Source organism: Anser anser (assembly GCF_964211835.1).
Source record: "Anser anser genome assembly, chromosome: 1".
Lineage (NCBI taxonomy): Eukaryota > Metazoa > Chordata > Aves > Anseriformes > Anatidae > Anser > Anser anser.
In genome coordinates this window covers 154585818-154611513 of record NC_139720.1, presented here as the reverse complement: position 1 = coordinate 154611513, position 25696 = coordinate 154585818, and the positions used below count along the sequence as shown (strand labels likewise).

Below are 25696 nucleotides of genomic sequence, written 5' to 3'. Positions count from 1 at the left end.
ACAATGTTGATATTTCCTATTTTTGTATATTTTTATTTTGAAAATATGTTAACCACAAAAAGGAAAAAACAAACAAACAAACAAACAAAAAACCAACATAATAATAATGTCCTGCTTACTATGTAGCAGGACAGCTCCATCTCTAAGACTAAATCCATTTGTCATTATTCAAAAGCTGTACCATGTACAAGCAGTGGTACGTAAAATATTGATCATTCCTATGGCAACACATTAACTCTATTTTTGACTAGTAACTGATTATCACATGTGCTTCAACTTTCCTCCAAATTGCAGGGGTGATGAGTGAGTACATAAGGAATTTGGACCCCCCCTGCCCTGTGGTGAAGTAATGGTGAAAAAGCAGAAATAAAACCCAAATGTTTCAAAGGCTGTCTAATATGAGAACAGCAATAAATATGTCCCTCTGAATAACTTCTTTTCCAGTATAAAAATATGTGTGTGGAAGGATTTAGTTCCCCCTTCAGACATTTTGCTGCCAGAATTTCCAAACGGCATAAAAATGAGGTTCTTAGAAAGCAGATCCTTAAGGAACTTTTCTTTAGTGGGTTTTCTTTTTACTACTATTGAATTATGCTATTTGTATTTCCCAGACAAAGACTGGGAATCCCATCCTTCATGGAAAAGTTCCAAACTCAAGTAGAGTTACTTATCTTCTCATAGGTCTTATTATAGCTTTTTATCTTACTACAGCACTTATAGCATGAGTGTTTTGAAATTCTTTAATGAGCTAAATTTCAGTGCTTTTTCATAGCTCTTATATGGTCGAGCTGTTTAAAACTTACAGAAGTACTTGGTCAGCATTAGAAGTACCAGAATACGTCAATTCTTTGAAAACTTCCCTTCCTAACCAAAAACTGCCAAATGTGTGCTTTGTGCAATTCTACCCAGAATTACTGAAAATCTTTTCCTGGGTTGTGCTGCTCATTTGTATCGATTATTGATTTCTCATTGCAATGCCTTGCCTAATTGAGTTTTAATCTTCTGGATTACTGTGTGTACTTGTCTTAGGAACACAGAGTACTATATAGTTCGGATAGGCAATAGTTACCTCCCTTAAAATACTTTAGGTTCTGGTCTCTATCACCTTTATATAATGGCTTTTATGTGCCCAAATGAAGCAATAAAACTTCACACTGTGGGAGAAGTTTTCATGTCAGGAAATTGGTAATTGAATTAAATTCAGCACACAGTGGATGTGTTTCAAAACACACATGCATCTGCTTCATACAAAAAGGTTTAGAACATTCAGAAGTAGTTACTCAGGTATGGGAGGGGAAAAATAGAGAACATACCCATAGCAGCATGCTACAGAAAATCTCATTTTTAGAAAATAATGTTTTTCTAAAATGAGTTACTTGGCTATATAAATAAATATAAAACATTTTGATGGAATTTCCACCTTTTGATTAGAACAGTTTTTCTTTGCATTTTCCTTGCATAATTTAATTACCACACTCTTCTCAAAAACTTGTGATTTACATATAAAAGCAGAGTTTACTTTGAAATAAATCAAATGCTCCATTAAAGAAGTGATCAGATGAATAATTAGAAGGAAAGAAGAATTTGCACTCAGACTCAAAACCTACTTTCTAATAAAGCAGCTTGCATTCAAACAAAATCTAACTCACAGAAGAGTCATTGGAGTATTTTCACCGAACTGGAATAGTGTGGGAAACTGCTGAGTACTTATAGGCTCTGTCACCTTTAGTCAGGGGACAGCAGAGCTAATCAGAGATTTTGACTGCCATTAATTAGTAGGGCTAGAGGCAGTGACTGCCTATGTCCTTTCCTTTTTCTTAAAAGGAATCCGTTCTCCAAGTCCACCCACTACACCCGTTATTGAGCGAAAGCTGTGAAAGCTGTCTTCCCTTCACTAAGGTAGACCTGGAGGTGTAGGTATGGAAAGGCAACTCGAACTAGTGTGGCCTGGATGAAATGCAACAGCATTTCAGAATGAAAATAGGTTGAATCTTAGGTCATGAAATTAAGGTTGGATTTGGACTGGACTAAATAGGAATCTGATGAGGCAGGCATCATAAGATATGGGAGACTGCAGCCCTCTGGTTATTTTGAAGTTCACCCTTACAAATTTAGTTGACTATCCACTCAAAATTAGTTTGGTAATTGAATGAGTCGTACAATAGCTCTTCAGTTTTGTAACGAAAGTGACCTGTAACGGTCATTTTCAATGTTGCTGTCTTCTATAATGTTTATTTTAAGAAATTTATTTAAAGAAAAGAGATAAAAGACAGTAAGATTGTCTCAAGTCTAATAATACAAATCATCATTAATCCAAATTTCAGTCCTCTGAAAATCATTCCACCACCCCCCCCCAAAAAAAAAAAGTATTTCCCAAACCTGCACATCATTTCTATGCTTCTTACTGTTTTTCCCAAATAGGATTAAGAAGAGTTAAAAATGTAGATGCCATATGAAAAGAGATAAACACAACACACAGTGTCATAACTATGGTCATACTTATTGCAGAAAACCCAGCAGGTCTTTCAAAAGGCAAATCAACAGATGGATCAAATGCAGGTAAGTCTTGTTTCAAAGGCTGGGAGACCATTTTTAGGGGTGTAAAATTCCATTTTTTGGACTCTTTTCCCCATCACAACTTGTTGGAACTGTGTCTGCTTCTTCTAGTTTTCTGGGTAAAGCTTCTTCATGTCTGCTTAGCTGCAGGTAGGCCCTGTTTGTAACAATGTCAGTTTTACCTCGATAAGAGCTGCTTTGCTGAATGGTGCTAGAAATGGATGAGATTACAGTAAAATAAGTGGGATTGAGAAAGCAGTAAAGACACCCAAGGTAATGTGTGACTTTGGATGAAAATGATAAATTTTGTGGGCATGCCCTCAATACAGAAAAACACCATGGATAGGGAAATGTTGTTTAAGTAAGAAAGAAAATATGTTACTTCAGCTCTTATGATGCTCTTCTCCCTAAAACCAATCCTTCCAAAAATTATTCCCATATTTTCATTTCACAAATATTTACCTGGTGTGAGAGTATATGGGGTGGAAAGTAAAAAATCTGATCATCACTTCAAGTGAAGGACAGGAAAGCAGAACTGAAGCAAAGGAGAACAAAGCTTTTAGTACCATAGTGAGCTTGTTAAGAGTACTTGATGTACCTTGGCGGCAATGATAGGGGATTTGCCATTTGTGGACTGTGTAACTCATTCTAGGATAAGGATTTACATGAGTCTTACATCTACTTCTTGCTTTTCAACTGGTGAGTGCACTGTTCACCTAAACGTGCAGAATGTTAAATCACGGTGGGAATTGAAAGGAAAAGAAATTAAATAAAAGAGAAAGGCAGGTTAAAAGTTTGCCATCAGCACATACAGAGCTGTTTTAAAAAGTTTAATTAAAAAAATAATATGTAATTGTGAATTGATTTTGATATATACTAAATCAAAATGAAGCAGCTAATTAGTAAACTAAATCTCTTCTAGTTTGAATGGTAAGAGTTTCCATTGAAGTTAACTTCAAAGGGTTTCTTTAAAAATGTTAGCATCAAACATTTTTGGAGCAACAAAGGAATAGCCTTTGATAGGAAAACTCTGTTGTCCTATATTTGTAGCACATAATTCTTATTTGACAATTCTCAATGGAATTATAAGGTATCTCATAAGACTTGAGGAAAGAAGAAGTATGCTGTAATTAAATGATAAAACAAGCTAATAACATAAATCTGATAATATTGGTGCAAGTTCTGCAAATTTATATGTTTTCTCATTTTAAAATTATTCAGTTGATTTTATTTTTCCAAGAAAGAAGATCTACAGCTCTTTCTTAAAAGGTTACGTTAATATATATGATAAAAAAATATTTTCATGTATACACTCATCCCTGAAAAACAGGAAAGTATAGAAATTCCAGCTATTTCATAAGCATGTAGTTTATATGATTTTGATTGTATCAGGTATTAAGAAAGCTATTTTGTCTTTACCAAAACCAATGGCCACTGAAATACATGCAAAATTGAAGAACTATTTGTAAGACATGAAATACACATTCCCAGTGTACTTTTATCCTCTACAAATTATTTAGAGGGAATTGCTGTCATTGTCATATTGTAGTATACTGAGTTAATATGCCCTTCTAAATACCTATGAATTACAACCTATACAGACATATATGTCTAATTTTCAGCTTTGCCAAACTATAGCTTTATTTTTAACAGTGAATATGGGTGGAATCTCGAATCACCTTTAAATTACCTAGGCTTTGAGCTATCATCAACGGCCATCTTAAAATTATATGAATCACCTTCTGTAGATTTCTTTCTGCTAATGATGAGTGCCTAAGGTAATCAACTTTGATCAGCACATTTAATTGTCAGACTCGTCAGACAGGCGAAAAAAACTCCATTCCTTCTACGTCTCTGTACAACCCTTGTATCAACACCTATGCATAAATATCTATCCTTGCCCCCAATTCCCACCCATATGACTTTTAAGTAATTTTTAAATTAATTTCCAGTTAACGTTGCTATTCTACAATTTCAAATAATGCTGTTATCCCACCCACAACCTTTTCTAAACCACAGTTAAATTCTGTTGTTCACTCTTTGCATAACAAAGCTTATTTTTTCTTAAACAGCCAGTAGGGTTAATCTTACTGGTTATATAGACATGATTAATAATGAATAGAAACAGTGTATACAGTGTAAATTGAATATTGATTTACAACGTGTGTTTTTTTTTTTCTTTTTTCTTTTTAATTCAGTGACTAAGGAACCTAAGTGTCCATATTATCACAGACAATTTTCCAAATGATTTGTAAGAGTGACTACACTGTTTCATGTATACCCACCGGTATTACTGGCCTTTAATTTAAATGATGATGCAAGTTCCTAATGTTTTTAGCTTAAGACATTTGCATAATCACAATCCACAGAAAAGAGTTTGTAGCATTTACTATGTGTCCTGTACGTGCACTAAACTGTCTCATCATAAGCTCCTTACTGGTTTATGAAAACACAGCAGACTCACATCTGGAATAGTCTTAGAGATCAAGATTTTCAAATAGCCAGAGGATTTAGGCACATAAGTTCCTCTGAAGAAATTAAGTAAGTACAAAACAATTCTTGGAATTGCTAAAGTACAGAACATCATTAATTCCAAGAACTAGACAGTACTGTAGAAATGTGTTCAAGATTAAGCATATGCAGGAAAATGAATTTATTATAGCTACAGTAAATTTAAGGAACTTCCTTTTTTCATTATATTTATAGCTGGGAGAAATAAACAGCTAGTTTTTCCCATACCCCCCTAGAGCATGTCCCTTTTGCCTCATGGGTTTATGGCATTTTTATTTGTTTCAAGACTGTTTGATATCTAGATTTATTTCAATCAATTTCAACTAATTTTTAATGACTGCCAAAACAATACTGTATATTCAGAACATTAGAGATGAAATCCTTCTCCACTGCAACTGGTGGCACAGCTCTTGCTGCGTCTGACAGTGCCAGGGTTCTACTATTTCTCTTCTGCACTTCTCCCAAATGGAAAGAGAGAAAATTTGGAGGAACAGAGGGTGGAAAAAACTGCACTGGCCACACACCCTTTCCTCCTCAGTGGATGTTCTTCTCTGAGGGATAGGTTAGGAATAGTTAGAACAAGGTCTCTAAACACTGTCACTTGTCTCTACTTAGCATGGCAAAACACTGAGAATTCCCCACCAATTTCCTTTCAGAAACCCAGACCAAAAGCAGTGAATCATCCTCTTTTGCAGCTTGCTCAGTGAATAACAACCTGCCTCAGAACACTCAAATGAAAGACCTGCAAGCCAAAGTTGATGTCTTTGTACCTGGTTTTTAATTTTTCTTACCATAGAATAGTTTGCAGATAAAGCTGGTCTGGGGACAGAATTTTGAACAGAGAATGAAAGTTGTTTCTAAAAAAAAATATTGTATATTATTCTTAGAATGTTTAGTTTGAAGCTAAACTGCTTTACTTCATTCTTTAAAATAAAGTTCACTTGAGATAATCCAAGAGCTCTTTGTATTGTTCTGTATCAGTTTTCTCTTTAAAGAGTTTGTTGACTGACTCCAAGTCAGTATTGCTTTTGACATGGATCTACTCAGACCTTTTCCTTAGAGAAATCTGCCCTAAAAAGACCAAAAAGCTTTTAAGCAATAGTACCATCAATGAGAACAAAAGCTCTGTATTTTACTTGAAAGAAAAGTAGAAAGTTAACTCTTTAAAAAAGGAAAAAAACAAACAAACAACAAAAAAACACGAAACAACTTGATCAGAAAACATAGAAATCAAAAAGGCTCATACACAGCTCTGTCCTTGCCCCTATGTCCTTGTAGACAAATCATTGTTCCAGGCTTTGTTTTAGTTAACACAATGACATTCTCAATTGCAATAAACTGCTCAGCCTGCTCTATTCCCCAGGAACTTCCTTCTATCACCTCTCTGAGGATGCCTACTCACTGCCACCTCAAAGTCTCATGGCATAAGCTGCAAGATCCTAATTCTATAATGTAACTATACCTTGCCTGACATCATCCACATCCTTTGCAACCATCTCCATGTGAAGTGTGCTCTGTGGTATCCTTGAAAATGGATCAGTGCTCCCTTCTCTCAGGGGAATCCTTCTGACTTGGAGCACACAAATAAAACAAACATACCAGAAAAAAATACAACCTGCTATAAGGCATAGTGTAAACCAGTCTCCCACCCCCCATGTACCCATGTCTGCATGCTTAACTTTCCACAAACAATCCCAGTGGCATCAATAAGAGGACTGGGGCACAAAATCCTTAGACGTTTCAAAGGCTTTAACGAGATTCATACATATGCCTATGTTTGCTAAACTGAATTTTTGCTGAATAAACTACACATATTCAGGAGACAAAATAAGGACCTATTTGCTTAATAGGTTTCGTTGAAAATTCATTCCTGTTAGAATTAAATTTGGGAACAACAGAACAGTACTAAATCTCCAAAGATATAAAGTTACAAAATGCTTGAATTAAGGTCACGTATGTCTGGTGTGTGCATGCTACAATGAAGTATTTAATGACATGGTCACTAAAGCTCTGAACAAGGTTTCCAAACTTTTCAGTGAACTTGAAGGAGCTGTAGGATCCACCTCAGTAAACAAAAACCCCTGCAACATGTGGTGGAGTGAGGCAGAGAACGGCATAACCAGAAGGATGGCTTCAAACTAAGGCAGCCAAATACTTTCTTTGAGAAGTGTATTCGATGTCTGCATCTGCTGAAACTCTGTGATGCTAACCAGGCTGCCAGAAACTTTTTCTAGCCTGTCATTACTACAGTGTTCCTCATTTTAGAAGTGTCTGACTCAATAGGGTGAAAATATGAATTGCTAGTGTGTTGCCTGCCATGTCCTGCCACGCTTTTTCAAAGTATAGATGAATATTGAGTTACAGGTGGCTGTACAATATGGTTATGCCTTACCAGTGCCATAGCACCTTTCTTTCTCTCTCTCCCTCTCTTTAATTCAGTGCTACTGGAATTTCAATCTTTTGTTCAACAAAGTCATTTTAAAGAAATTGACCAACGTTCAGAAAAGTGGGAACTTTACTTAAAAGAGTTAATGTACAATTATAGGAAAAATGGCTTGGTTTGCATAATGTATGGTTGCTAAAATTTCCCTTTCAAACAAGCTTATCTTTGAGTGTGCTTAGTAGAATGATTACTGTTAGTGTGTGATGGAACAACAACAAGCAAACAGTGCTCAGATAACAGCTGTATTCTGATCTCAGCAAAATGCTTATACTGTGGGTAGGTATGGGTAAAGTCTACTTGATACCTAGCAGCAAACAAAATACTGTTTGATTTAATGGGAAAGGGTTAATCAATACAAAAAAGAGTACAGTATAGTAGTAACACAGAAGGTATTCTGGCTCCATGAAGCATACAACTCCTATACACACAGTGGAAAATAAAGACCTCCAGAACAAACAATTCAGATTGTCCTCCAGAAGTGAAGCATGGAACTGCTCATCCATAATGAAGTTGCTCAGTTGCTCTGTTATAGTTGTTTTCTTTATTTCTGCCCTGTTCAGAAACTCCTATGCATAAGGGTGTATGAAAATGAGTGAAGCATGTACAACTTTAAGACTTCTACTTGAGTGGCAGCAACTAAATGGATGAGGGAAAGTAGGTCTGAACAGTGAAGGTTTGTTTATCAGACTTGGTTAAGGACAGCCAGCATAGACCGAAGGCTATGGGAAGAAAGAGAGGAGAGATTAAGGATCGGTGCATGGATTTATTGGTGGTGGCTTCTAAGCTCTGTAGAACCAGAGAATCTTACTTTGGGCATGGGATGACATTGAGTGACTTAGGGTAAAAATAGTAAGACTTCTCTTACAAACAACTATGAGTAGTTAGTGGGAGGCAGTTTCTCAGCAGAAGAGAAATGGCTTAGAAGATACCAAAGAAAACTGAGAAGATATCCAAGATGATAGCTCTGAGCCAACAGAATAACAGACTGGATGGCAAAACTGTATGCAGATAAAGATAGCATGAAGGAGAGAATCCGGTGTACAGTCAGCTTTCACTAATTAGTGTTCCAGTTCCTCCTCTGAATATCTAGGATCCTACAGAGGAAAGTGGAGGCTAGAAATAAAGGAGCACGGCACACATACTGCCAACTCTGCTATGTTAGCAGAGATTAGCAGAGACAGATTCTGAAATCAAGCCTGCTAGTGTATATATCTGCTTTCCTGAGTCTAACTTTTCTGAAAAGTCTGTGCTAGAGCAAATGGTATGATTTGAACATACTTTGAGCACAGTGCAATTAATAAAATGTCAACACATACGTTATAAATAACGGGTGGCATTAATAGCAAAATAATGTATTGCACTTAAGAGTATGAAGTCTTAGGCTTTATTCAATAATTCAAAGTGGAATCTCCTTAGGAAACTTATCATGGCTACTAGGCAACCCTGATGAAAAAAATCCAACATAATTGAGTGCCGTTTTTTTGTGATTCATTTCTATCCTTCTCATCTTGTAAGAAAGTAAAAGAATTATCCACTGCATCAAACCTTTACCCCCTACCAATGAAGACTTATTTTCTAGCCTTTTGTCCAGCCTGGCCTGACAAGAACCATAGGAGGGCATTTCCCTATTACCACACAAACTTTTTCAGAGAGCCTACAACATTAATTGTTTACCATACATTTTCTGTTTCTTAACTACTCTTAGTCATACTTCCTTTGTACCATGTAATGTACAGTCTGCTTTACCCTAGAATAGTTTTATGTCGTCTCTACTCACTCCTTTTAAATACTCAGCATTAACAACCAGGCATTCTTGTTTTCCATGCCTATGAGTTGTGCTTTATCCTCCCCATGTTACGAAAGAATTTGTTAAAAAGCTTTCATCTGAGGAAAATTAATTCTCTCGTACCAGCTGGTACTTTTACTATATTAAATGGAAGAAAGCCAAGAAGCAGTTGCAAAAACTAACCGCCATGACCAGCATGCTTAATTGTTATCTGGCTGCATGGCTCTGGTTCAGACCTCTTCAGTTAGCTCTCTTCATGAGCAACCATGGCTCCCTCCATTCTGTCCAATCTTCTAATGTCGCAGAAATCTGCAGCCTTGACCGACCCCTCTCACCCTGGTATCAAAGCTAACAGTACGCAGTGCACGATGTCAGCATCCGATCACAGAGTTACCACTCTGGTGAGCTGCAACATAACCCTCCTGACATCTTGGACACTCAGAAATAAAAACGCATAGAGAAACACTTGTACCAGAAGGACAGAAGGATGCCACAGGGCTCAGAAAAGAACAAGGGCCAAGTACTGTGTACAGTGGACATGACTGCGCTGTTCTAGAGAAGCAAGCATGAATGGCACAGTCCAGATAGCCTCTGGGCTAGGTATCCATCCTTATTGTGACATCCTTATTGTGACATCTTTATTGCACTTCTATTGTGACAGTTCAGTTTTATAAATTTTCCAAAACCTCTGAGATGAGAACATAAACTATATATTTCTTTTTAATATGAAAGAATTAAAATAACAGACAATAAAAAAGACCTCAAACTGCAGAATACCCTGAACATCAAACTAAATCTCAGGCCAGAAGTCAAAGTACATCTATACCAAAGAATGGCTGCAAACACTTGCTGTCAGTTTACATACAGTAAACACCAAGCAAGTCAGCCTTCCTCCATATGCCACATTTCCATTGCCTCCTGGACCTCAAAGCCCCTCTTTTCAAAGATCTGTGGTAAGTGTAGGAGGGAAGGGGAATCCTAGGAAGGGAAAACAAATCTGTGAGGGAATCAGCTTGAAGATCCGAATTTACTGCACTAAAAGGCAGCTTTCTAGCTTGTAAAAATGCATAGGTCAGCTGAAGATGCTTCTCTCCAGCTGGTGAACTTCAAGATTCACAAAGCATAAAGGATATAAACTTTGACATGATATGACTGTGCAAATACTTCTCTATATAACAGCATTTATATCAATTAAATCACACATACAAAAACATGATTCTCAAAGCTCTAGGTACCTTTCACTGTTTTCAGTAGGATTTAATAGATGCAAAATACATATGAAAATTCAGTAGGCATGCTTGCAGAAACAAGACTCAATTTTGCTTTAAATCTGCGTAGAAAAAAAAATATATGTAAAACCATAGACTCATAGACACATTTAGGTTGGAAAGGACCTTCAATATCATCAAGTCCAACCATCAACCTGACCTATCGAGTTACATCACTAAACCACACCCCTTAGTGCCACAAACTGGGGACCTTTCTCATGTTCAGAATGATTGATGATCTTGATGTGTTTTAAGCAACATCTTTAAAGAACCAATGTATTTGCACAACTGAGTGGTAATTAAGCTGTCCCCTCTCCAAAAAAAAAACAAAAAACACCAAAAAGACAGAACTGTATATTATAAAAGCCTATTTGTGAGATAGAGCTTGAAATAGAAACATTTTCTTTTTTTTTTTGTTTTTTTTTTTTTCCTAAGAAAAAGCTTTTCTGCTTTTGCACTATATAAATTTTACTAAGCTTCCAAGGACATACAAACTCTAAAAACAGATTATTATGGAGTACTGGAGAAAATGGAGGTACAGACTGGCTTTACAGATTTATCCTAAAACCGCTGGCACACCCAGAATAGGAAAGTAAACCCCCTCCACTTGGATGCAGTCTGTACAGCAATGGACACCACCAGATTCAGATCCTCAGATGCCCTCTGAGGATCCTTCTTCCTCCATTGGCTGTATGAGGACCCTATACCTCTATGATCATAACACAGCCACCTGCTAAGGGCTTAAGGACATGTGGGATGAATCAGGACCCTGCTGGCTCTCAGAGAATTTACAGTCAGTGATCAGAATACTAAGAATATGATCAGGCAAAAACTTTTTCTCATAAAAATACTTCTATGTGTTTTTGCGGTTAGATATGTTTAGGAAACCTTGAAGATATTTTTTCTCATATGAATATGAAATAGACACTTGGATATTTCAGGATTTACCGAGAGCTGTTTGTTTAGCTCGGATTCACCCGAATTACTCTTAGGAACTTCACTGAGGAGCTGAGAAGGCCACACAGTTCATGTACCCCCCCTGTGGAAATGAAGAAATACAGACGATACAAGAGGCAATTCAGCACCCCCAACATGTGCATAAAAAATTCACTTTCAGATTCATGATAGGAATCACGCTCTTCATTGACTACCGAGTAACCTAACAATAACAAAAAGATACTGCAAAGAGATAATTTTTAAAGTTTCAAAATTCTGTAAATAACCCAGATTTTAAATCTACCAATTTATAGAGCCGTAGTACCCAATGTTCTGTGCAGTCCTAGTGAAAACAGAACTTTCTTTGAGAAATACAGAAAATAATGGGGCAAAAACAACTCTTATGAAGAAAAAAAAAAATCCCTGCTAGTTTTATTCTAAGACTCCGCAGTCTTCCACTTTGCTCAGATTTGTCATCCGAGTTACAGCTCTAAAGGAAGTCATGCTGCTGCTGCTGCTGCTTCCAACAATTTGATTGCTGTAATTGTGCAAAACACAAAAAAGCTACATGACAATTTAAATACCTGTTTTCAATTTGATGGGATTTGAAACACTGGACATATTTAACCCCAGAAATATTTTTTTCTAACGGAAACTCAGCTGAACTTTAATTTTAGTGGCATTACTGAATAGTTTCTATAATCTACTGACGCTGATGTGCCCCTCAAATTGTAAGTGCAAATTAGGAGTACAGGCTGTACTGAAGTCCATTGCTGAAAAGAACGCGAAAAAAAATGGTCCCCTCTGCCTCTTCAAATAACAGCAAAAACACCTGGGTTAAAAAAAAGAAGCATACAGCCAAAGCACTCTTTAAAAAATATTATAATTTGCATATCTTTAGCATGTGAGATTTCTTGCTAGTTAATTTGACCACGATGTTGAAAGGGCTGAATGTCACTACCTAAAGCCACTTCATGAGTGAACTGTAAATGTCTATGCGAAAGAGTCAAAATTAAAAAACAAAACAAACAAATAAAAACGATCCTTACATTGGAGCATAATTTTTTTCTGGGACCCCATTTGAAAATCAGGGTTACAAAAAAGGTTCTACTTTCAGATTTTCCAAAAATAAGGGGAAGTTCAGAGATCTTGACTGCTTATAAGTGTCAGCCAAGGCTTCCTTAAGTCTGACATACAAGATTTTTAAAACCTACTGCCTCAGAAAAATTCCAAATAAAATTTTAAATCTCCCAAGCAGATGCCAAGGGCCTCATGTGACCATGTCTTCTGCTACAGCAGGCCCTCCTCTAATAAAGAATCCTGCCAAAGAAAACCATTATCCTTTCATAAGCTTAAATCATAGTTTAACTCCTATCTGTCTTGTATTTGTGATGGGATTCTGATACTCTAAGTCTGCAAGAAAATTACATGTCTAAGCTGAGGAATTCATGTTCATGAAATCTATTTGTTCAAATGCAGAACAGGGAAACCAGTAATGTGTTTTCCTTCTTTCTGTTTATTTTCTGCAGTTAGATTGCTATGAACTGTGGCTAGTGATTTACTTCAATTGTAATGAACAAGAACAGACAGGTGAAGTAAATGGAAAACTCAGGAGAAGAAACTAAGAACAAAGAAGAACTATGTCTCTAAGTCATTGTTAATGTGTTTAGTTATAATGGTTACTAGGGAAAAGAAGGCAGGCAGGCAGGGAAGAAAAAAAGAAATAGAAAAGAAAGAGAAGACAGGCAGGGAAGGAAGGAAGGGAAGAAGGGTTGGAAGGAAGGAAGGAAGGAAGAAAGGAAGGTCAGAAGGAAGGAAGGAAGGAAGGGAGGAAGGAAGGAAGGGAGGAAGGAAGGGAGGGAGGAAGGGAGGAAGGGAGGAAGGGAGGAAGGGAGGAAGGGAGGAAGGAAGGGAGGAAGGGAAGAAGGAAGGAAGGAAGGGAGGGAGAGAGGAAGGAAGGAAGGAAGGAAGGAGGGAAGGAAGGAAGGAAGGAAGGAAGGAAGGAAGGAAGGAAGGAAGGAAGGAAGGAAGGAAGGAAGGAAGGAAGATTGGTTTCATGCTTTTCCAGGTGGAAATACGCATGCAGTTCTATACCCGTTGAAATGACTTTTCCTTTAAATGCATGTAGACAATAGCAGAGAAGTAGAAGCACTGACAAAATTACTATAAGAAGTTAATAACCATTAAAGTAATTAATGTTTGTTAGTGCCAGAAGGTCACCTATGGGAGATTTTACACTTTTCTCCCAAGTAACAGACTGGCCCCCAAATACACCAACTTATTTCTTTTAACCATTTCCTGATATCCAGCATCTAGTTCACTTTCTTTGTAAGTTTCCCCATCACTGCTAATTCAATTTATATACGCACGTATGAAATAAACTACCCACCATCCACACCTGGTTGTTTATAGTCCTCAGACACTCGTCTGCCCTCATCTTGATACTGACTGTGTATTACAATATCTTGTGATCCTGTCATTGTTAAGTTCTGTAATTTCAAATACTTCATTTTATAGAAAAAAGTAGCATCAATCTCAAAGTTATAAGCAATAATGTTTGTACTAAAACTTCACTATTTCTGAGTAATCTCAGGAAAACCAAATTTCTCAATTGTAATCAACTGAAATGCTATATAGTTACTTTATGTAGCTTATTCCTGCAAGATGTTCTGGATGCTGAAACGATAAATGGGTTCAAAAAAAGGCTGGGCAAATTCATAACTGACAAATCCATCAATGGATACTAAATATAATGGCCTAAATTTAACATCCACTCCAGGAAGTCCCTAAATGAATGATTGCCGAAGTCCAAGACAGAGAATGAGGGCATAAATGGCTATCCAGAAGCTCAGAGAAGGATGATCTATATTTGCCTATTTCTGGTAATGGCCAGTTTTGAAGATAAGACAAATGCATTGTTTGTCTGCTAGTCTTATGAGCATTTGAATACCTACATTATGAGGCTTACTGTTTTTCAGATTCTTTTCAGTTAAAAATGGCAAACTTAACCATGCAACAAATGTATTTGGGTAAAATATGTTTGATCCCCCAGTATTGTGGGATTTTCTTTAAAGATGTTGCTAAAAAAGGGGACCCTCAATCTTTTTGAATATGTGAAAGGTCCCTGTTTTGTAGCACTAAGGGACAAGGTTTAGTGAGGAGACTCAGCAGGTCAGGCTGACGGTTGGATTTGATGATCTTGAAGGTCATTTCCAACCTAAATGACACTATGATTCTATGAATTCATATCAGAAAAGGATAGTTGTTCTCAACAGCATAGCGGTTCATTTACATTATAGTTGGCCTGTCCAGTCCTTCCTCCAGTTAAATGGACTGTCTGAATTTCAGCTGTCTGAATTCATAACATCTTTTAGTAACAGAAACTAGGTAATGCAAGTTTACATTCCTAGATGAGACAGTGAACTGTGGTATAAACCAGGATAAAACTCACTGTCTCTCTAGTTGCCATTGCTACTGTGATTACACTGAAAAAAGAGGGAGCAGGCAGCAGAGGATGGCCACAGCTTTAGCTTCTTCATGTGTCATGTCATAAAGCTGAAACTGAGCACACACTGAACACCATCCAGTTTTGTGAATTCTCAACCAGAGTCTGAGAGTTAGCCAGATGATGGAATTTCTACCCCTCTGCTCCACAGTTTCATAATTTCTTCCCACACCCTATGAACAAATGGAGAATACTGGGAGTCTCTTTTTTACATAAAGCCCAGGATTTACTATCTTCTTATATGCAACTGAAGGTAGGATGGTACTGTGGGGCTGGACTTTATTTGTGCATGTTCTTTTGCTGCCAAAATCTTTAGTTTCCCCACAGTCTTACATTCCATCTCATTTTTTTCCCTGTTTTACCTCACCAAAACATCAATGGCTTGCTTTTACATTACACTTTGCATGTTCTGCTCCTGAGTCTCCTCTGCAAAACTAATATGGTTGTTTTTCACTGCTGTTTCAGTGCCAAGCACATCACCAAACTATTGAAGCTTCTGTTAATTGATGCATTCTCTGGCTTTTCTAAGCAAGAATAGGACATAGAAAAAGGTAGATTATTTCTTTTTTAATGAAGAGTCTCAGCAGTTTAGGATTTGGAATCAATTAAATCAGCATCTGAATAAGTTAATGAACTCATTCAAATCAAAAGTTCATTTTAGCCAACTGAAGGAGAACATTTTTCTTTCACTCTAAGACAGGACTTCAGTTAATTGAAGGAAAGACATTTATGTATGTATTTCATGAGTAAGAAGAGAATAGGACTGAGTAGGCATACCTTTTGCTGGATCCCAAAGTTACAGTAAAGGGCAGATTAGTACATAAATAGACTACCATGCTTTCCTGGTTCACCAATAACTACGTCGCATAAAAGAGAAGAGGAGAAAACCCATTTGTGCTCTTCTTGTTACTCCAGCAGTGAAAATTCCTAAATACTGTTTTGTCTCACTTTTCTCTCACATTCAATATATCCATTATGAAACTGCTAAAACACTCAGTTCCTGCTTTTCTAATCATGTCTTCTCCACCCTCCATATGTTTTCTGTCTTTCTATATTACTTTTGATTTCTTTGTCCTCCCCTTCAAGGTTCTCTAAACTTCTGTAATATATACAACCATTCTGACAATAACACACAGCATGAAGGACTAACTTTTTTGAGGGAAAAAGACATGATTAAATTTCTGACATTAATCATATGTTCAAGAGCACTGTAATCATAATAATGTCTCTTGCTTGTTCAGATCATAGCTTTGTGACCTTCTACTTCTTCCCTAGACAGTGCATACGATTAAAAGTGAATATGCTATCTTTAATTTGTGAAAGATTTTACTATCATAATACAAGTTCACACACAGTTTGTGAGTAGGTGACCATTTCCATTCATGCTTACACATTGCACACAGTGCTCCCTGGCGTTTTCTAAATGGCATTCCATTTCCATCTGTGTCTGTCATTTCTGCTGGACAAAATACCCCAAAAAATTAGCATGAACATGGAATTATTGTCCGTCTCATTGTTCTCCACAGGAACCACATTTCCAGACTTTCTCTGTTCATTACAAACCCATGTACTGAGAAGACAGAAGATGTCATTTATTGGTACTACAGTACCAACCAGTTTCATGGAACAACACGTGAGTTGAAACTTCCCAGTTCAGCTTTAAATCAGTATACATATACAAGTCTCTGGGGACTTAGAAGAGAAGGAAGGAGTAATAAAAACATCAAGAACCTCTAAAATAAGCAGGAAAAAAATAATAAAATAATAAAAAAAAATGTGCCTTTAACAGGCGATTAGAGGGATAAATACATCTCCAAAGATTTTTAGAGGAATTTTTTGGAACCTGGTACTCAGTTTTTTTTTGTTTGTGAACTGAGAGCTTCCTACCGTGCTTGTAGGAGTAAATCATGGTAGGCAGGAAGTTCTAACACACTGCAATGTGTTAAAGTAATATCAACAACGGCAAAATAATGTGGCAATGTGGGAGCCTCAGCATACATTCATGCCAAATGGTTTGTGTTGAAATGGAAAACACAAAGATTATTTTTCAGTGACAAAAGAAAATCAATATTTAAAATCAATGCCAGTCATGGGGAGCAGTGAGAACAAGCAACAAAAGACCACAAAGCACCTTTGGGAACACTTGAAAGAAAAATGCAATAAATAAAAAAGAATATACTGAAATAAAAGCCTTTTTGCCCCACATTAGGTTAGATTTGCAAATCAAAATCAGGAACATTACTGTTACTGACTTCTCATGTTTCTACTTCCAGGCAGTTCTAAAAAACTACAGAAAACTTAGCAGATATGTGTCTGAGTTAAATAAGGGTCTTCTAAAATACAAGATTAATACCCATCCTTTTTGCCCATCTCTCATGGTTTAGTCTTACCACTTTTAACTGCTACGCTCCTGTATACAAGTGCACATTCCAGATCTATACATACATGCTGGTTCTGTTCTGTCTGTATGCCATTCAACCACCAGAGAGGAAGACGGACTCTCTCAAAAGTTGCCTGAAATCCCCTTTTTGCAGATCAGTGGCGATAGAAGTGTAAAGACGGATGATTTCATTTTACCTAATTGGGCAATTTGGTTCAATAATGACACGTTTGAGTGAGATGAAGCAAGTTACAATAGCTCTGCATGGTCTTTCTGTCTGAATTATTACTAGCTTAAGAATAGCACCAGACCTGTGTTGGTCTACATGCCATTGTAATGTTACACCTAAGACAGCAAGGCCTGCTAGGCTGAAACACCTGAACTGGTCTTTGGGAGTAAGCAAGGCTGTACAAAACTAAAACTACTAAAACCTGACAGATCCAACTAGTGCACATTAAATGACTTGTAAAAGCTGTATTAGAAAGGTTTTATGATACTTAAAGCACACACATCACATCATTCTTTCCCCCACCACTCACAGCTTTAGAGAGCTGGCTCTATCTGTTTACCTACCTAGATGGCACATCCCTTCTTATTGAAGTGCCTCTCAAATAGTCAGTATGTTTAAACACCACAATAGCCAAACCTGGGACGGATACACTTTACCACTTCAACGAATGTGAAGCAACGCAAAGACACCTACTAAGTAGTTTTCTCAAGGTCTACAGGAAATTTGTGCCTGGCCAATAAACTGAACCCAGATCTCCAGAGTCCCGCTCCATTTCCTGAGCTGCTAGGGTACTTCCTCTCCCAATGCACAATACAGTTTGTTGAAGAAGTAAATTCTAAATTACTGAATACATCGAATAAGTGGAGTTTCTCCAAAGCACAGACCAACATCCATATTGAAAGAGAACTTTTAATAGCATACCCTTATACATTCTGGGCAGTAATACTTAAAGAGCCCAGAGAGGAATTAATAAAATCAAGCTTACTAAGAAATTTAATTAAAATGATACGGAACTATAGAGTCTTGAATACCTTTTTCTGGGAATTCCATCCTTCACAGGATATTGGATGACTATATACTTAACTAATGAAGATCAGAAGAATTCATATGAATTGAATGTAAGCCAAAGGCAGGACTTATATTCTCCAATCTGATTAACTCTTTCCCAGATTCAGATTTATATATCATGTTCCCCTTAAGGAGCAAAAGCCACCCAAACCCATAAAAAATAATAACCACATCTCTCAGAAAGGACTTCATGTACCCAGTAAGGACTTCAGAACACCTCCAAAATACTGCAAAGACTTTAAATACATGGATTTTTTAGAAAGCCTATTTTCTTTTTACTTTTGGACCAATAGAACTAAAACAATAACACATAGTAAGATGCATAAAGGCATGTATGTTTATCTAGACTTTGAGATTTTGCTTTCTTTGCTCTGTATTTTTGTCTTTGTTTCATTAAAATAAAGCCTTTGGGTGGTACTATCCTAATAAAATAGTATTTTAATGCATCATTTTCCTTTGAATGTCACTCACATCCAGCAAGGTCTTAGATTACTGGCAAGCCTTCAGATGTTGACAAAGGGAAGAAGGATGAGAACTGTGAGCTGAGTTGCAAGAATACCATTACAGCACCCACTGATGCAGCAGGTTTATATTTCCTGGAACGCACTTTACCATGTGTTCACATGATACCCCAAAGGGGTGAAAATGCAATACAATGGGCAAAGGCAGACCAGGTAAGTCAGAATGCTATTCTAACATTCATCATCAAACATTTGTTTGCCCAGAGAAGGTGTGGATACCCCATCCTTGGAGGTGCTCAAGTCCAGGTTGGATGGGGCTTTGAGCAACCTGGTCTGGTGGGAGGTGTCCCTGCCCATGGCAGGGGGATTGGAAATGTGTGATCTTTAGGGTCCCTTCCAACCCAAACCATTCTATGCTTCTGTGATTCTACCTGGAAGAGTTTTCACTGTGAGTTCAGCTACATTTTATCTACATGCCTGAGACTGTTACTTGAGAATACCATAAATGATATTTCTGTTGCTTTCAAAAACAAGAATTAAACTTGAGAAAAGGAGTCATCAGTTAAAACATATGCTATAATTAAATATATGCCAGTAGTTTGACAAAACAGAGAAATTTGAGAATGAACAGCTTGTGGAGTGAATGAAACATACTTGCGAGCTTACCATTCAGCAGAGTACATGCTGCCAACATGTACATGTATTTTAGTTTACATGTTAAACCAAACATAACCAAAACTGCCATCAACCATCAAGCTATCAGGTTGCTACAGTAGGTTTGGTTTTCTACTCTGAAGCAAGTTTGTTTCATTCAGAAGTGTCATTATTTAACATGCAAATAAAAATTTGAGCTACTGTACAATGTGCTGTAATAAAAAGAGATATATAAAAAATATTACCTATATTAGCCTAAAATTATTTAAAAAATGAGGACACATTTTTACAAATTCATCCATATCCAAGTGATAATATTAGATCTCAAAGTTTGAAACACTGTATGGCGTACTACCTACATGCATCTTCCCCTACTTCAGTAAGCCTACTTCCAAGATGGAACAAGAGGGATGAAGGAATTCTGTTTTTAGTATGATCAGTCAGGCTTCTTGTTCTATGTTACTGTATTTTGTAATTACTAAACAAGCATTTCTGTTGAGAATAACCTGGGAGTGAACTTGGTTTGCACCTAAAGTTTGATAGGTAAAGGAGGATTACTTATGTTACTTTAAATTAAAAAAAAAATAAAAAAAATATAAAATCTTTCTCTTATGAGGACACAACGCTCTGAGTACACAGCATTTATAAGGAACACATTTTCTAATGTTCGCACTTTGGGTGTGGTACATCTTTTTTTTGCTGATCTGTGGTTTTGAAGAACAAGCCTACACTGCTGAAAGCAATAGATTTAAAACAATTTATGACTATAAATATTGTAGTTACTATTTCTCACCACAGTCTCCTTATGCCAGCATTTGAGTGGTGCTGATTACACAAGTGATTTATTAAAAAGCGATGTCATACCTGTAGACATGCAGGAGCTCTGCCCTGGGGTTTATTCACATCAACAGCCACAAGCTGCCAACCTCCAGCAGCATCTTCATGAAACATCTTGAAAAGGAAAACAGTTGTCAGAAATGTTGTACTGATAAATACTATTGAATTCTAATATATTCCCCTTAAGGACATTTTGATCATAGTTAATTTAAAATAAAAGGGGAACAGCTTTTTTTTTTTTCCTGCAGAAGAAAAGCCACATACTCTTTTCCCAACATAAATAGATTCTGAATTTTACTCAGATAACATCAAACACAATGTCTCTGTTAGTCCTAACATAGAAACTATTTCAATTCAATTCTGATCAGTATCATTAGATGGTGGTACTCATTCAGAATAAATGTCTTACTTAGTAAACTTATCCTAAGGAAACACAAACACATTGTGACCTAAAGGTAAGTTTCATGGTGCATTTGCAAACAAGAGACAACCCTCGTCTTTTTTACTGGCAAAATTATTTTCCTCCAAGGATCAGACTTTGCTTTTCTTGCACTGATGCACATCAAGAGTAGCTGTGCAGTTCTTCTGTACTGTTACCCAAAGCTCTTAATTGCTGTAAATATTTGAATGATATGCCAGCTCTAAATGATGTAAATGGAAAAAAATCTCGTAAACACAGTGGTACTCAAATTTTACCAATTCTGTTGTTTGGTGGGTTTTGTTTGTTTGTTTGTTTTTCTTTCTTTTTTTTTTTCTTCTTTTTTTTTTCTTTTTTTTTCCTTTCAGAAATTAGGACAAAATATGTAGACTGCTGGTCTTAAGGAACGGTGAGAAATTATGTCTGGAAGTGATTAACAATGTCCTTGAAGGTGTCCTTGAAAGAAAATGAACAGCTCTACCATTTTTAATTGTCACCTATGAGTCTGCGTGTACTATGTAATGAAGCGTGGAGAAGTTCCCACCTCACTCCCACCTTTTTCTTGACACACAACACCAAACAAGTTACTGCTGGAACACAGCTACCGCAGCAAGGTTGAATCTTAAAAATCTTTCAGAGAGATGTGCTCATTAAACTGAGGGCAATGTCATACATATGTGGTTGTGATGCTGCTAAGTCCTTATTTAGCATCTCTGCACCAGGAAGAGTTGCCAACTCAGATCAGCACTGAGTTATTCCTCTTTGTACCATGCTTTAATGTGTAGTGCTGGAGGGGTTTCCAAGAACCTTTTTTCTATCCTTCTCTAGAGCCCCCTTCTTTGACTCTCAGACCTTTTCCATAGGACTAAGTTTTGGGACCAGATCAATGATTTATGAAGCAGGAAAATTAAACAAGATACTGTTGCTCTTTGTCAAGGTTATCTCATGCACAAAATAATCAAGGTTTTTAACTTGTATCTGGTGCTTTGAACAAGAAATCCTGTGAGAAATTTTCTGCCCTTCTTAATACAGAAAAAGATAAATCTTTTTTGTAGTTCAGTAGGCTGGACTCCTTTTATGTCTCTTTAAGCGAGTGACTCAAGAAGCAAAGTAATCATTTACTTGTCTCCAGCACACATACCATTTTTATTTTGCATGATTTTTTTTATATTCAATATGTTCATATTGTTCAGCATAATGACATTACTATGGGAATTTCTCTTATTCTCGGAATTCTTTAGCATTGGCTGCTTCTTGAATTTCCCTATATAGACCTCTCTGTTCCAGCTCCTCACTCAGAGTATGTAAGTTAAGCCTATATGATTGAGGTATTTGTCCCATGATATAAACATTACATTCCTCAGGCAAAGTATGTATCATGTGGAAAAGTCCTTTTTTTTGTTAGGCATTAAGTTGGTATCACCAAGTCTGCTTTGACTAAGCAATATATAGAGTAGAAATGATTGCCACAAAGTCTATTTGAGGCCAAAATGTAGCAGCAAGTAGGAAAGGGGAGATTTACACAAGGTTTACAAGAATATCCAAAGGTATATCAGAAAATATTTAATAAATAATTTTGAAGGCAGTTAAATCCTCTGGCTTAAGAAAACAAATAATCTCTAGCTACAGTGGTTAGAACGGTTTTCCTCATTTGTATATCACCTATCTAGCTTCCTAAGGGCTTTTTGCAGGTAGTTTGTACTGGTCCCTCATAGATGGCAAACTGCACTAGCCTGGAAAGGCCTGACCATTTGTACACTCAGGATACCTGATATTATTTTTAGAATAATAAGTGAGAGAGTTAATATCTCAACCAGTTAGCCCTTTTTTTTTTTTTTTCATATTGGGTCTTTCACAGTACACAACCCAAGCTTCCTGTCATAGATTCTTCCTACCCATTAGCTTATAACTAAGCTCTCACTTTCTGTGGCAACCTCAAATCTCAGCACTGCTCTTTCATTGCCTTAGCACCTCATTCCTCCTTGGTCTCAACATACTCTTTTCAGTTCCAGGACTCACTTCCCCAGACACTTCAGCTACACTCTGACCTCTCCCAGATACAGTTTGTGATTTCAGTTCTTCTTCTTCAGCACAGAAAGTGATATTCACTAGCAACCCTAATTCCAAACCCTCCAATGACATGAGAAAAAAAAAACCCTTTATCTTAATTGAAACAAAATAGAAACTCTTCCGTAACATACCCAGATACCCAGAGAACCACTTTACAGTCTTTACCATTCTTTTTTAAAGAAAGCCTAGTAGGACAATATCTCGCAGAACATAATTCTATATGAAAATACATATATCAACTTTAAAATATATGTGGTAACATGTAAAGTGAAATAAAATTGAACCTAGTGGGATGAAACAATAATTCATGGGAATTTCTGGCTTATTATTAATTCCTAAACTAAAACCAATCAAGTTCCCAAAGAAACTCAGTATTTGGGTGCTTCACCTGGGTGGTGGCAGTTGAAGTGGTACTGCTTCTGGATCCCCACATCTGCTGAAACTGCACTCTAATTTCTGCAAATGTTTCAATGATGACTGCGATGAAAACATTCTATAAAAAGGAAAAGAAAGAATGGCTGACATAACGCTCAGCAAGCAGAAAAGAGAATAAAATCATTCAGATCTGCCTTTCAGATAGTTTTAAAAGAAGAAATTTTTCAGTACCTTCACAAGCCAGGCCAGAAAGAAAATTAAGGTGATGAAATAGAAATATGAACGCCATCGGGGAAAGCTGTCGATTGCTCGATACATAAGGAACACCCAGCCTTCCTGAGAAGCAGCTTCATAAACAGTAAATATGCTTGTGCCTAAGGAAAAATGAAAATGTTTGCCATTAAGCCCCTTGAACTTTTTCAATATCAAAAAACAACCATCTTTTATCTAGTTTTCTTTTCTCGGAAGGATATTAGCTCTCCTCTCCCCACTTCAAAGAGAGGATTTCAGGTGCATTTCTATGTTTCTTCTTTCTGCAACTGAATATGAATTGATTTTATATCAGACCAGACTCCATTCTCTCCCTGGACACACATACATAATCCCTTAGATGGGTTCATTGGGAGTATGCAAATGTCTCCAAAGGTAGAATTTCTCCCATCATGTGATTTCAGCAGCACCTGTGAGAAAAGGCAGATTTAATTAAAAATATCAGAAGCAACATTCAGTAGGTGAAAGGAATCACTATTAATACAAGAAAGACTGAACAAGCAGCACTACACCAAAATGGTGCTTGATACTAGTCAGCGCCATTAAGTGTCTACAAGAAGCTACTGAATGATGTTAAAGCTTGGGCAGATAGCCATGGTAGTTGCATTAACATAAATGTGCTGTGTTAAAAAATGTTAAAGCATTTTAAAGTTGAACTTACTATAACATTCTGGAGAGGGGGAAGAAAAGTTATGAGGGGTTTATGTGTGTGGAAACCACTATAAGATCAGTACAGATATACTCTGCAAAGTGCAGGGCAGACTAGAGAGCAGGTTTAAGTACGCTGAGTGATGCACATGTCTCTCAGTTCCACCACTAGCTGTAATTTGGCTCAACAAACATTATGCTTAGCAAAATAGGAGCTACAGTTACCTGCATTGGATGGGATGCTAAAATGACTGTGCCTGTGCCCCAATTCACGGAAACAATTCGAACAGAAATTCAGGTTCTCCACTCAAAGGGAGCTGGGCTGCTCAGGCTTAGATGGCCTTTTGGTATGGGCACCAGGGTTTGCAACCTGAACGGTGAGTCTTAACTTCAGCACGCTTGGACGTGCACTCAGCTGGCCGCACCCACACACAGCTACGCTCCCTGCCAGGGGAGAATGCATCTGTTGTCCTTGTTTTATTATTCCAAAGACAGAATACAGACAGCATCAGACCTTCAGCCCTTTATTCTATAGAAATGGATGCTGGATTGATGAAAATGAAGTATCTGTTTATTTTTTATGCTTTGGGGTTACAGACACTAGAGGCTGCAGTTTGTTGGCAGCCACAACGCAACTCCAATCTAAGCTGACAACACTTTTTACACAAGGGCTAAATTTAAGCGCTTCTGATTTTGTTTTCATCCCTTCCATCAGTTAGCTATTGGCAAGTCTATAAGACACAAAAGGTTTGAAAAGGGATAGGTCTCAAAATCTCAAATACAGAAAAATAAAATAAAATTAAATAATACAGAAATGCCACATACTCCTCATCCTCTTCTCTGTTTTTGCCACCTAAAAGGAACAGAATAATAAGTCTATTATATTAGTCTATATAAGATAAAAATTAGGAAAATATAAGGAAATAAATGAAAAGTAAAGATTTTTATAGCTTTTTTTTTCATAAGAAATAATATTCTGGTATGATTGAAAACACTTGTTGGGGATCACTCTTCTTACCTACTCATTTTTCCTTCTGGGAGGCCAGTAAGTAATGATAGATCAGCTTTGCTTTACTGAAAATGGATGTACTTACAAAGTCTCAGTAATTGGAAAGTGCTAAATCTGCTAATACACTCCAAAGTGAGTGTCTCCAAAATTCAGTGATAAACTTGTCGTGAGTTACAATGAGAAAGAGTTTGGTCCTCTTTAAGTACAGAAGAATAGGACTGTTTGTACAATTGTTTTATATAATCATTTTCCTTCCCCTAACTACGTAGTCCTGGAAATAAATGCATAATAATAAATAAAGACAAGTAAATAAATAACACAGCTAGTGTTACAGAGAATCATGGTTAGACCTAAATTGGACCAAATACATGACCTGCATTTAAACAGATCTTGCCAATGTAAGTCTGACTATACAGCACTGATTTTTCCTGTGTCATGCAAGATGGGGGAGGGTTGCACCTTCTCTGTTTTCAGAGCTCTTTGTGGAATTA

General features: G+C 36.9%; 1 protein-coding gene across 5 annotated transcripts in view; it reads right to left on the bottom strand.

The window, feature by feature from the left end:
* The window catches only part of NALCN (sodium leak channel, non-selective), a 237572-nt gene that overhangs the window by 123617 nt on the left and 88259 nt on the right, over positions 1–25696 (bottom strand). For all 5 annotated transcript variants that reach the window (XM_083831676.1, XM_083831675.1, XM_083831678.1 and 2 more), the window contains 3 exons: positions 23510–23652; positions 23292–23396; positions 20443–20529 (listed from right to left, as the gene is read on the bottom strand). In XM_083831676.1, coding sequence (XP_083687802.1) covers positions 20443–20529; positions 23292–23396; positions 23510–23652 — 335 coding nt within the window. The remainder of the gene's footprint in view (positions 1–20442; positions 20530–23291; positions 23397–23509; positions 23653–25696) is intronic.